The following is a 13,230-nucleotide window of genomic DNA, read 5'->3' as shown; positions in this document are numbered from 1 at the left end:
CAAAGCTAATAATAATGGCAAATACCTGTTGGATTTCTGCTCAGGACATGGACTGGCTATTACTAACACCATGTTCCAACATAAAAATGGGCACAAATTCACATGGAGAGAAGAGGCAAGGAACAAGAAAAGTCTCATTGACTATGTTATTGTTGATAGTGATGTTTTCTCCCTGGTGCAGGACACCAGAGTGTATAGAGGATTTGAAATTGGAAGCGATCACTATTTAGTCTTGAGCAGGATAAAATTGAATTTCATATTGAAAAGAATAACATGTAAGAAAGTTTTAAAGCGAATAAAAGTTGAACAGCTCTCAGATGTGAACTGTAGACTAAAATACACAAAGTTTATTGAAGAAAAAATGAAAGAGTTTGAGAACAGGAACCAAACCTTGGAAATTCAGTAGCAAGCCTTGAAGAAAACCCTGATTGATTCAGCCAGAGAGGCATGTGGTAAGGTTGTCTGCAAGGATAGAAAAATCAGAACTCCATGGTGGACACAGGAAGTTAAAGAGGCAGTGAAGGAAAAGAAGAAAGCATATCAAAAGTTCCAGGTGAATAAGTCGGCTTTTGCCCTTAGAGAATACAGAGACAAATGTAAGAATGCAAAACACTGTGCAAAACTAGCTAAGCAAAAGTCATAAGAGGACTTTGGCAAGAACATAGAAAATAAATATCAAGAAAGTTGTAAGATATTCTGGAGGTTGTTGAAGAAGCTTAGAAATAGAGGAAAGAGTGCTGTAAAAGGAGTTAGTGATGATAAAGGTGACCTGAAAACAGGAGAAAAAAGATATCCTTGAAGTATGGAGTAATTACTTCGAAAAATTGCTAAATGAAACAACCAGTGATAGCACAGTGGTAAAAAACACTCAACAGGCAATATAGTCATACATATCCATACTTGAAGTAGAAAAAGCCATCAAGGGCTTGAAATGTGGAAAGGCAGCAGGAGTAGATGATATTCGACCAGAAATGCTGAAATATGGTGTATAAAAGTCTTACAGTGGCTGCACTGCATAGTTCAGAAAGCCTGGACAGAGGGACCAATTCCCAATGATTGGAGTAGCACTCTAATAATACCCATATATAAAAAGGGAAATAAAACTGAATGTGAGAATTTTAAAGGTATTTCCCTACTGAATGTTCCTGGTAAGATTTATGCACGTGTACTTGAGAAACGGTTGAGAAAAATTGTGGAAGAAAAAATGTTGAACAAGCTGGATTCAGCCCAAATAGAGGCTGTCAGGATCAGATTTTCACTTTACGACAAATAGTTGAGAAAGCATGGGAATATAACAAAGATCTGTATTTAAGTTTTGTCGTTCTGGAAAAGGCATATGACAAGGTGCCAAGAGAGAAGCTATTCCAAACGCTACAGTTATATGGTGTCAATGGGGCATTATATCAAACAATACTTAGTCTTTATTTGAGTTGTAAGTCAGCAGTTAGAATTGAAGTACAGGAAGATGGTTTAATATTAAATCTGGTGTGAGACAAGGATTTACATTATCCCGTCTGTTATTCATTATCTATATGGATCACATTATGAAGGAAAGTGGTATTAAACATGATATCAAAATTGGAAATGTTAATGTCAGCTCTTTGCTTTATGCAGACGATGTTATACTTCTAAATAAATTCGCTACAAGTCTGCAAGATTCCGTGACTAAATTGAGTAACTGTTGTAATAGATATGGTATGAAGGTCAGCATTAAAAAGACAATGAAAATGGGTATAATTGTTGAAAATGTCAACTGAGTTGTGAATGGGGAACCTGTGGAACAATTAAAACATTTCAGCTACTTAGGCACGATTTTTAGTGAAGATGGTAAATTAAATATGGAAATAAACAACAGAATCAACAAAGCTAGTATGGTAAGAAGTCAATTGAATAAATTCATATGGAATAAGAGAGAAATTAGTCAGAACACTAAATTAGCTGTATACAAGACAGTGTTCAAAGCAGTTTTAACTTATGGATCTGAGAGGTGGGTCAGAAGTATAACACTTGACTAAAGACTTGAGACTGCAGATATGAGAGTCCTGAGAAAGATTAGAGGCATGAACAGATGGCATCAGTGGCAATATCATATTAAAAACGAGGATATTAGGAAAGAACTTGACATTGTCATCATCCAGGAATGTGTTAGCAGAGCTAATCTCAGGTGTTCTCAGCCAGATTGGCAGGAAAATGATCCAGAGGAAGACCAAGATATAGGTGGATTGATATGGTACAATGTTCCTTAGATGATAGAAATATAAGATCTTATAATGATAATATTTGAGTCTTGACAAGTAACAGACTGATATGGAGGAAAATTGTAGATAGGAAGTTAGTAATGATGTAAATTTTTCATGTAGTACTATCATATCCTGTTAACCCCTTGAGTGTACATGTCATCAATTTGATGATGAGTCTTCTAGGTAATACTGATGTATTCCATTTAATCTTATGTTGAGGAGCAATCAGAGCATGGTCTGCAGTCCTGACTTACCATACATATGATCGCAATTTAATTTTTGTGTTCTTCAAGACAAATGTTAACTGATCTACCAGTCAGCCCAAAGTAGGCTAAACTGCAGATACAAAGAAATTTATGTACTGCTTTAGGAGTATATAAAAGAGATCTTTAGGAGAATGGATGACAGTAGTTAGCTGAATGAGTGATTTGATAGTGGCATGAAGATAATATTTGCAGATAACTTTAGCTATCTTTTCTGATATACTCTTAAGATATGAATAGGCATGTGGCTGCAAGCAGTATTTTACATGGATTGTATCCATTGTTGCAAAGATACCTCAGCTCAGCTTCAAGGACTGTGTCATTTGAACAAACTGTTCTAACTTGGTAGGTCTTTTTAGGATGTCATTGTGATAGTGTGATTGCTATGTAGATGATGCATTTGCTATTTGGCCTTATCATCCACACACATTGAATACATTTTTAGTGCATCTCAACAGCTAGCATCCTAAAATAAATTTCACAATAGAAAGAGAAAGTAACAGTTGTCTCTTCTTTCTAGACACACTAGTGGTGTGACCACCTAATTTCTAATTATCCTTTTAATTTATAGAAACCCTACACATACAGGAAAGTATTTACAAAAGCAGTTGCACCACCCAACTCGGGTTGCTTCAGTGAAATTTATTGGAAGGAGAGGACAGAGAAACATTCCTCTGTAGTTCAGAAGAAACGAACTTGTATAGATTTTTATTTTAAGAAACTCTGAATTGTAAATTCTGTAACATTGTCACTTTGTTATATAGTTCAACTAGTATTTTTCAAGAGTCTAACCTTGATTCATGTCACTAAGACTATGGAAATGGTTGATGATCTTTAATGACTGTTTCCCATAAACCAATTGGTCCATTGTATTTAAATTACCAGTTAATTAGAATTGACTGATGTACAAGAAGATGGCTCGATGCAAAATCAGTATAAGACAAGAAGTTTGTCTTGCTAAAGAAAACAAAAGGTGATATCTTTTAGAGATCTGTTAGCATCCTTCTTCTGCAGGTAGGTTTATATCTTCTTGCAAGATCATCTCACCACCCTACTGAAAAATTTGAATTTAACATCTTAACAGATGAAAATGAAAGGAACTAAACTTATTATTCCACCAGTTACCCAAAAAACTCAGTTTAAATATAGATTTTAAAAAAAATAAATCGGCTAACGCCTTTTATTCCCTTATAGGGAGCAGGCGAGGCCTTTATACCCTATCTAGCTTTTGGAGACAGTGAGCAGTTCAGTTTCCACCGGTAGCCAATCAGAGATAGCTGGCCCATGTCTATCGCTAATTATAAGCAGCCACCGATGAAGAGGCTGGCAAACAAGTGCTGCCATCTCTTGGTACCTAACCCTAACAAGATATGTTACTGACTGAAATAATGTAGGTACTACAGTCGATTTTCTTGAGTTTATGGGATAAAAAAACCTGAGTTTCCGGGAAGAAAAACCTACTTGCCCGTGCCAGAGATTGACTAACTCGGGAATTGGTCGAAGAAAGACTTAGAAAAAGTTCCTCCAGTCGGCGACTAGACGTGAACTTAAGTCTGACTTCGAGCGACCAAGTGCAGAGGATGCAGGTGCCACTTCCACTGAGCTACACAGGCCTTTAAATATAGATGTCCTGTACGTGTACAAAAACTATTTCTTTCCATACATTTAGTAGACAGTTCTTCTTATAGAAAGTTCCTATCCTTTTGAGGTCTCCCAAACATAAGTTCTATCCAGCAGTATGCAGGAATTATTTTATTTATTCGTTTTCTTTTTTCGCATATCACTTATGTTGGACAGAATAGAAGCAATTTCAATATAAATATAAACACTTTAATAACATTGCTTATAGCAGAAAGGATCAGTCAGGCCTAACCTCAAACATTTATTTCAAAAATCACAACATAGAGAGGCAAGACAACAGTATGCCTTATTTAGAATTTCTTGCGACTCATTAAAGAATTGAATGATGTGATACTCTTGTAGTCACTCTGCATTACGTAATTCATACTTTAGGCGCTAAGGGTCACCAGTTAGTGGGTAATGAAACTTGTCACTGATCTTATTTTGAATTTTTTTTTTTTTTTTTCCCTTTTGATTATATTAAAACTGCAGTTGCTATTTTATTCTTTATCAAGAATTTTCTTAACCTTGTCTTAAACATGCACGTATAAATCTTTCTTAGAATAACTGAATAAAGAAATCTGTCTATAATTCTCACTTTTTTTTTTTTTTGCTGACAATTTCATGCTTTTCTGGCTGTATTGATCAGTTTACTTTAAATTCTGCCATTCACTCTCTAAGGTTCTCTTGTTTTGAATTGTTTTACTTTTTTCCAGGAATATTTGTATGTGCTTGACTGATTCTTTTTAAAACTTACATGCACATTTCTCTTTTCAGTCTGATAATTTTTTTATCCTGCTCAGAACTAAATGGATATCACTTCCTGTTTCATTCTCATATATTGTATCCTCAATTCTGTGAAGATATCAACAGTAACATAATAAGACTATTGTAATTACAGCATTTGTTACATTTGACAGAAGTGCATGATCTGGAGAAGTCCATCAAAAAGAACATGTTGGAGATGGGGAGAAGAAACATACAAACTGGACTAGTTTTTCACATCACCAATTGAAACCATCAAGTCAATTGTCAACTCACAGAAATGTCATATATAGAATTCAGTAATTATGTACATAAATTTAAGAAAGTAAGCGAGATGATACAATGTTTCGCCCATTGTAATAAAAACAACTGCTTATCTTAAATCAAATCTGGGCAGCATACATCAAGAATCTACACATTAATGAATTAGGCTATGAGATAAGATATGCTATATCTTATAACACTGAACCACGTCTATATCTCATTCCTACATTCAACATTTATTGCATGTTGAATTAATTTTAAAAAATAATCATTTATAATTCAGAAATCTCTTTGTAAAATATCTCTTTATATTTTGTATTTGTATCTGTTTAAAATTGTTTTCATACAATAAGATTGTATGAAACTAGTCACTTTATTAACTTCTTTTACATTTTTTGTGGTTTTTGCCAGCAAATTTAAAAATATGAATCCAACAAGCCATGGAATTTTCATCTCATAATCAATAAGACTGTTTATTTCTTGTGTTCTCTCCATATTGCTAGAAGCCCTAAGTTAAGTTAAGTTTAAACCAAAAGATAATTAACATCATTATCAGCCTGTCATTTTCTCTTTTCCCTAGACATTTCTATGTTTATGATTTCCTTTTCTGCTGTTTTCATTAAGATCCAGCTCAACCTTTTTCTTTAATATCAACTGACTTTTCTAATGACTGATAAATTCCTCTACTCTCATTCCTTGGAAGTATAGACACAAGTCATGTTTCTTAATTTTGATTTCAAAATTTTTCCCACATCACAACCTGTCATTTCTTTGAATTGAGAAAAATCACTGTATTGAACTAGCATTATAGTTTGTTAAAATTCTTCAATTGTAGCATTATGAACACAAGTTCGAATGAACATGCATCCATTTGTATTATGTTAATTGTTCACCAGCAACAACGTTTTTGATATAAAAGTGAGGTTTGCTTTTTTTCTGTTTTCTTAGTATCACAAGTTTAGTCCATAGTTAATTATTACCAGGCATAATGCCTGATCATTGAGTTCAGAAATCCCTTCCTCTCACAAAAAGACTATCTTTGGACTATAAAACAATTTTTGTCTAATGCATTCTTGCCCACATTTCTAAAGCTGGTTTCCAGCCTTGGGTGTGTACGTCCATGCCCATGCATTTAAGAACAGTATTTGAAATTTATTATAGATTAAACTGTTTGTTCTGTGGATCTATTATTAAATGATGGCAATGCTATAATTTCTAAATGCACTTTATTACTATTAAAGGTATAAAAGAAGGGAGGAACGCCACCATGACTACCTTGCTGCTGAGCCACATTGTAATGGTTATATTTGTGCTGAAGGTTCCCTCAAGGATTTAATTGACCAATCCATTAGTTCTGGAAGTGGAGCAGGCCTCCCATTACTAGTAATATATATATATATATATATATATATATATATATATATATATATTTTTTTTTTTTTTTAAATTTTTTTCTCTAATATATTCTATAATAAATTCTTTAAGAATAAATGTTATGGTAGATTTTTAAATGTACTATATAGTTAATGGAGAGATTTATTTCTCCCAGTACTTGTATCAGCAAAAAGAAAAAGGGGAAAAAAGTATTTCTATATAGTAGCAGTGGTTAACTGGCAGCTCATCAGCCAGGTGGCCATTTCTGGCCATGGAGACAAAATAAAGACAGTTAAAGACATATAGAAGATTCGTACAGTGCAGGATTTGCCACAGTGGCAAATCATTAAGGAGAAAGGGGAAATTTTCTTGAAACGCTAATGAAACTGCTTCATGGTGGGGAAAGGCTGAATAGTCAGTTATTCTCAACTGAACTCCAACCTTTTGATGGTATTTATTCTTGGAAACTGGCAGCTCTCCAGTCAGATGGCCATTTTTGGCCATGGAGACAAAATAAAGACAGTTATTGTGTCTCCATGTTAGTTAAAGACATATAGAAGTTTCTTACAGTACAGGATTTGCCATAGTGGTTTTAATTGAAAAATTATTTTTTTCCTGAGTCTGATTTCCAAGAATAAATACCATCAAAAGGTTGGAGTTCATTGAAATAACTGACTTTTCAGCCTTTCCCCACCACGAAACCATTTCATTAGCGTTTCAAGGAAACTTCCTCATTCTCCTTAATGTGTTGCCTGCTTTGATTTTTCATTGGTGGCAGATCATAAGAATCTTAAACAAATTGATTACTAAAAATTCTTCTAGCTGGATCATGACAATTGTTCTCAGAAATGTAACATCCTATAACCACTGAAATGAATAACTGACTTTTCTTTCCCCACCAAGAAGCAGTTTCATTAGGGGTTTCACAAATTGGTTGTTATACAACTTTATTTGCATTTTTTCTGTTCTGCCATTTGAGCTTTTGCAAACTGACTATTTCATGGCCAGTGCAAATACTCTATCCATATACTTGCCCAGTGATTTCAATAGCCATCATGAATATAGAAATACTGGACTAACAACAGACATGGATAAGCTCTTATCCATGGATAGACATGGATAAGACATGGTTAGGGGTTTCACAAATTGGTTGTTATACAACTTTATTTGCATTTTTTCTGTTCTGCCATTTGAGCTTTTGCAAACTGACTATTTCATGGCCAGTGCAAATACTCTATCCATATACTTGCCCAGTGATTTCAATAGCCATCATGAATATAGAAATACTGGACTAACAATAGACATGGATAAGCTCTAGTTGCTTGGGCTGAATTACAAAATACATCTTATTTTTAATGCTAAGGACTGCTGCACATTTAGGTCAGGAGGCAGGATACAACCCTGACTTATGTTTTGTCACCTCTGACCGATTTAAACAGCCCCTCCAGCCTATAGACAGGTCCTGGCAGAATTCCTCGTAGCCAGCATTGCCCAGTTATTGTAGAGATTGGCTCTCAAATTTCATTAACATTTCAATCCCCCTGGCCACAGTGGAACTTTAAGAAGACCAACTGGCCTGCTTTCTCTGAAAAACTTGACAGAAGCCTAGGATGGATAGCCCTTCCAGTGATAATTATGATATCTGTGGGTGCAGTGATAAATGCAGCTAAAAAGACCATCCCCAGGGAGGTACTGTAAGGAGTATATTATATCCCTGAGTGAGATTGAGACAAGCAAATATACCAGGAATTCTTAGAAATTGGAGACCGAAAAATTACAGAAATACATAACCTTAATATCACATGGAGGAAAATATGGACAGAGACAGTTGAAAACCTGGATTTCAGGCACTCAAGTGGAGAAACATAGTCCTTCTTATGGAGGATAGGGGGATTCCCCCACCCACACGTGTTTTAATAAACCTAACTCCATATGCAGTGGCTTCGCATATAGTAAATGTAAATCTATCGAGAGCACCAAAAGACAGAGATGTTATTGAAGTCAAGCGCAAACTCAGAATACAAGATCATGTCCAATCAACAACTCCCTGTCTACTCTGACATTTAAGACCTTATTCAAACTCCATGGTCGAACTCTCTTCAGCTGCATTACCATCAACACCTGACATGTGGAGAGAACACTGGTCTGACACTCTTCCAACAAATGGTTTCCTGGTTGAAGATTCCTGTGTTCTGCAGCCCAGTTTTGCCCTTCCTAGGAAGATTTGGTCATCTATCAACAGGATCAGAACTAACTAATACTGCATAAATGGAGACTGTCAGACCACCTTTATTGTGAATGACTGCCCAAGGTGGTGGCCTCCAGGACATCCATGTGGTGACAGAAGAGGCCCTGGATTGGCTTTCTGGTCTGGACATTGACCTGTAGTTGCTTTTGCCCTAAGAATAAATAAATAAAATTCTAGAAAACCTCCACTAAGAACTGCAGAGGTATCCAACTTCTGCATGAATGAGACTGATTGCTGGTCAGCAAGGTGGTTTGATGAATCACCAGCAGAGTGCAATACTATCCCCTGTTTTGAATTACCAGATTAGAATCTGGTCATCTCTCAATAGAATCAGAACAGGACACAGATGCGCTGACGCTTTTCACAAATGGGATAATGCAGTTCCCCAAAACTGTGATTGTGGAGGTTAGAAGCAATCAGTGTGCCATCTTATACAAGACTGCCCCCTTAAACACCTACAAAGAAAATTTTTAGTGAATTCCTGTTTGCCATAAATTTTATCTTTGTGATGTGTAGTATGTCATAAGCTAAATAAATAAACCACTGAAATGGGGAAGGACCTTATATCCAGAAATCAAGGGCAAACAAAATGCAGCTACTGGAGCAACTCAGAAGGTTTGAAGATGGATATCAGCATAACAAGTAGCACTAGAAAAAGTGAAGCTGGCAGAGAAATTACAGAAATGCTGTAGTGGCAAAATTGTTATTACTAAGTTACTAAGACTAAGAGCCAAATAGATGAATCTTCTGTTTTCTAAAAAAAAAAAAAATAAGTGAGAGATTTAGTGAAATAAAGAGCTAAAAGGCTTCACTTCAGTGATTCAAAATTATATAAATTAAGTGGATATGAAATCCAACATCATTTCAAAGCCGAAAAATTTCAAAGCTATTTCGGCTTTGAAATGATGTTGGATTTAATATCCACTTAACTTATATAAGTGAGGGATGATTTACTTTGGCACTAGGGAAAGGAGAAAGTAGCTATAGTATTTAACACAAAGCATGAAGATAAATTTCTCATATGGAAATCATTTTCAGGTGGGCAAATTTCAGAATGTCTAATTGGACTCTGAGACTTATTATACCTATGATGTTTTTTATTCCAGGGAAAATTAGTGTGCACTGACATGTAAAAAAAAGGGGGGGGGGGGGTACTAATCTTTGTTGGAGACTGAAACAGCAGAGTAGGAAATAAATCCCAAACATATTGAAAAAAAAATGAACAAAAGGACAGATCTAATAACAATAGTAAGTACCCCTAGATTTCTGTTCAGAATACAAACTGATCATTGATAACATGTCCCAACTTAAAAATAATACAGAAGAAAATGTACACAAAACAAGAAAAGGTTATTGATCATTTTATTGAGTGGTTATCTTCAGATTATCCAAGATAAAAGAGTATACTGTAGTTTTGAAATTGCAAGTGGCAACCTTTTTAATAATTTTGCCTGAGATTAGGATAATTCAGAAATTCTCCTTTAGAGACTAGACGTGGAACTTTTTCAAACACTTCAATCTTCCAGTAAGCAGAATAGTAGTTGTCTCACACTGAGCAAATTCATCTGCCACCTAAAGACATTCACAAAACATCCATGCTCACCATAGGATTTGAACCTTGGCTGAGTGATTAGCATATCCACTTAGCAAAGCTGGTCAGCAAAAGTTAATGTTTAGCAAGATAAAAATGAATATCCTGTGGTAGTGGTGGGGAGGGTAGTAAAGTTTTGAAAAAAATCTTACTCGCAGAACTCTCAATGTCGATTTGACTCAAATTGATAAATTTTTTTGGAGAAAAACATGAGAGTTTGAAAATAAGAACCAAATGTTGGAAAGACTCATTGCCAAAATCTTAAAAAAAAATGATTCATTCAGAGAAGCAAGTGATGAAGCACAGTTATCTGCAAAGACAGAAAAATAAGAACCCTTCAGAAGACCCAGGAAGTTAAAGAAGCAGTCATGAAAAAAATCAGGTTCCTTCTTACAAAGGTAGGTCAGCATGTATTCTTGAAGAATATAAAAAAGTGTAGGAAAGCTATGTATAAATAGTTAAACAAAACTTATTGGAAGAAAGACTTCAGAAAAAATATAGAAGACAAATATGATGGTGAAAAATGTTTAGAAGGCTATTGAAAAAATTTACGAATGCAGGAAATATTACTGTAAAAGAAGTGATAAAACCAACATTAAAAACTGAAATGTTATTTTGGAGTTGGTCCACAATATACTGGAGGAAGAGAGTACATATTAATTTAAAAATTCAGGTATAGCTGTTGAGATTTAACTTAAAATGCTGAAATTACGAGGTGGTATCAAAACGTTTCGAGACTAGGTTTGTAACACTCCAACAGATGACAGCACAAGGCTGCAACCACAGTCACAGGGAGCACCTACCTTCATAAGTCAGTGTGCCAAAAGACATCGGGAGCTGTGCAACTGATGCTATTCTGACTACCTGTGTTACCACATCTGCGATTTCATCATGGACAGCAAGTTAGAACAAAGAGCAAACATGAAACTGGGCAAATCTGCCACAGAGACGTTTGGCATGATTCGGCAAGTTTACGGCGATGCTGCAATGAGTTGTTCAAGTTGTTTTGAGTGGCACGCGTGCTTCAAGAGCAGAAGAACATCACTAGAAGATGATGAGAGATCAGGGAACGAGCTCAACCCCCAAAAATGTCGAAACCATTTGGCAACTTGTGCATGAGGATGGTTGGAGAACACTCCACAACATTACTGCCATTGTCGGTGTGTCATACAGAACAGTCCAGGCAATCCTCACGTGTGATTTGAACATGTGCCGTATTGCTGCCATGTTCGTCCCCAGGCTGCTGACCCAGGAGCATCACGTCGAAGTCTGCCAAGAACTCCGTCAGCATGCCATCGATGACCCATCCTTCATGTCGAGGATCATTACCAGTGACAAAACTTGGGTGTACGGGTATGACCCTGAGACGAACAACAGTCTTCACAGTGGAAGAGCCAATCATCTCCACGACCGAAAAAGGCGAGGCTGGTCTGCAGCTCGACCAAGTGCATGCTCATCATCTTTTTCGACATTCGTGGCATTGTGCATTGAGAATTCGTTCTCAGGGGCCAGACCATCAATAGCAAGTTCTACTGCCAGGTTTTAAGGTGTCTGAGGGAGGACATTCGGCAAAACCGACCAGTGTGGGCACGAAAAACTGGATGCTCCACGACGACAATGCACCCTGTCACCAAGCTCTCCTCACGTGAGTTTCTCGCCAGAAACAACATGATCTCACTTCTTCACTCACCCTACTCACCAGATTTGGCTCCTGCAGACTTCTCCCTCTTCCCGAAGATGAAGATCTAACTCAAAAGTCACCCTTTTGACACCATTGTGGAGATCCAGCGTGAATCGCAGAAGGTGCTTGACATGTTTCGAAAAGAAGACTTCCAGGACACATTCCAGAAGTGGCAAGAATGCTGGGAGCGCTGTATTGCTGTGCAAGGGAACTATTTTGAAGGTGATAGTGTGTAAACATAGATAAATAAAGTAATTTCTCGTAAACAGAGCTAGTCTCAAAACATTTTGATACCACTTCGTATAATCGTATAAAAGCTTTGCATTGGCTACACTGCATAATTCAGACAGCTTGGTCATGATTGAATTCCAAGTGATAGGAATAGAACTCTCATCATACCAATTAATAAAAGCAGAAAATATGTGAATTATAGAAGAATTTCCCTACTGAGTATTATGGAATTGTCAAGATTAAATTTTTACTTTAATAATAAATAGTTGAGAAATATAAGTGTCACTGTTTAAGTTTGTACATCTCAATAAAAACAATAATATGGTACTAGGGGAAAAACTATTCCCAAGATGCTAAGATGAGTTGACTCAAAGTTGAAAGATCTACTGAAAAATGATTTGATGGTAATTCATATGTAAGAAAAGGCTGTTGTACTATCTCCATTATTCTTTATAATCGATATGCACTGCATTATTAAGATAAGTAGTATTCAACCTGATATTGAACTTTGGTAATAATTGGGGAATAATTAAGCACTATTCTCTTAAGCAAATGCGTTGCTTTCTTGGAGTGTCTTTAGCTAAATTAAATAACCACTATGAAATTTGATATGAAAGGAATAAAAATATAATATATAAAAAAACAGAAAATTGCTTTAAAATAGGCAGAAAAGCATAATAGTGAAGATATCAAAATAAACATGGAAATAGATAATAGAATAAGTGTTTCATATGGTTCAAAAACAGATTAATAAATGTAAATGAGATAAAAGAAATCAACCCTGAGCTGGCACTATATAAGATAGCACTCAAACTAAGTTGATCACAGGTCATAGACCACAGATATTAGATTTCTGAAGATAACTGAGAATGTGAACAGATGGCATCAATAGCAGAAGCATGTTAAAAATCAAGATATCAGAAAATAATGGCATTATAAATATAAGAGAATAT

The 13,230-nt window shown here is 35.7% G+C and overlaps 1 protein-coding gene across 1 annotated transcript in view; it reads left to right on the top strand.

Moving 5' to 3' along the window:
- LOC150104298 (bone morphogenetic protein receptor type-1B-like) overlaps positions 1–13,230 on the top strand; it is a 193,154-nt gene that overhangs the window by 103,918 nt on the left and 76,006 nt on the right. Inside the window, exon 5 of the mRNA XM_090396453.1 lies at positions 6,394–6,535. Coding sequence (XP_090252579.1) covers positions 6,394–6,535 — 142 coding nt within the window. The remainder of the gene's footprint in view (positions 1–6,393; positions 6,536–13,230) is intronic.

The sequence above is a fragment of the Typopeltis vanoorti genome, chromosome 8, assembly GCF_054136105.1.
Source record: "Typopeltis vanoorti isolate ZY-2024b chromosome 8, IOZ_Tvanoo_1.0, whole genome shotgun sequence".
Lineage (NCBI taxonomy): Eukaryota > Metazoa > Arthropoda > Arachnida > Uropygi > Thelyphonidae > Typopeltis > Typopeltis vanoorti.
The sequence above is the reverse complement of the archived record's forward strand: the minus strand, read 5'-3'. Positions and strand labels throughout refer to the sequence as shown.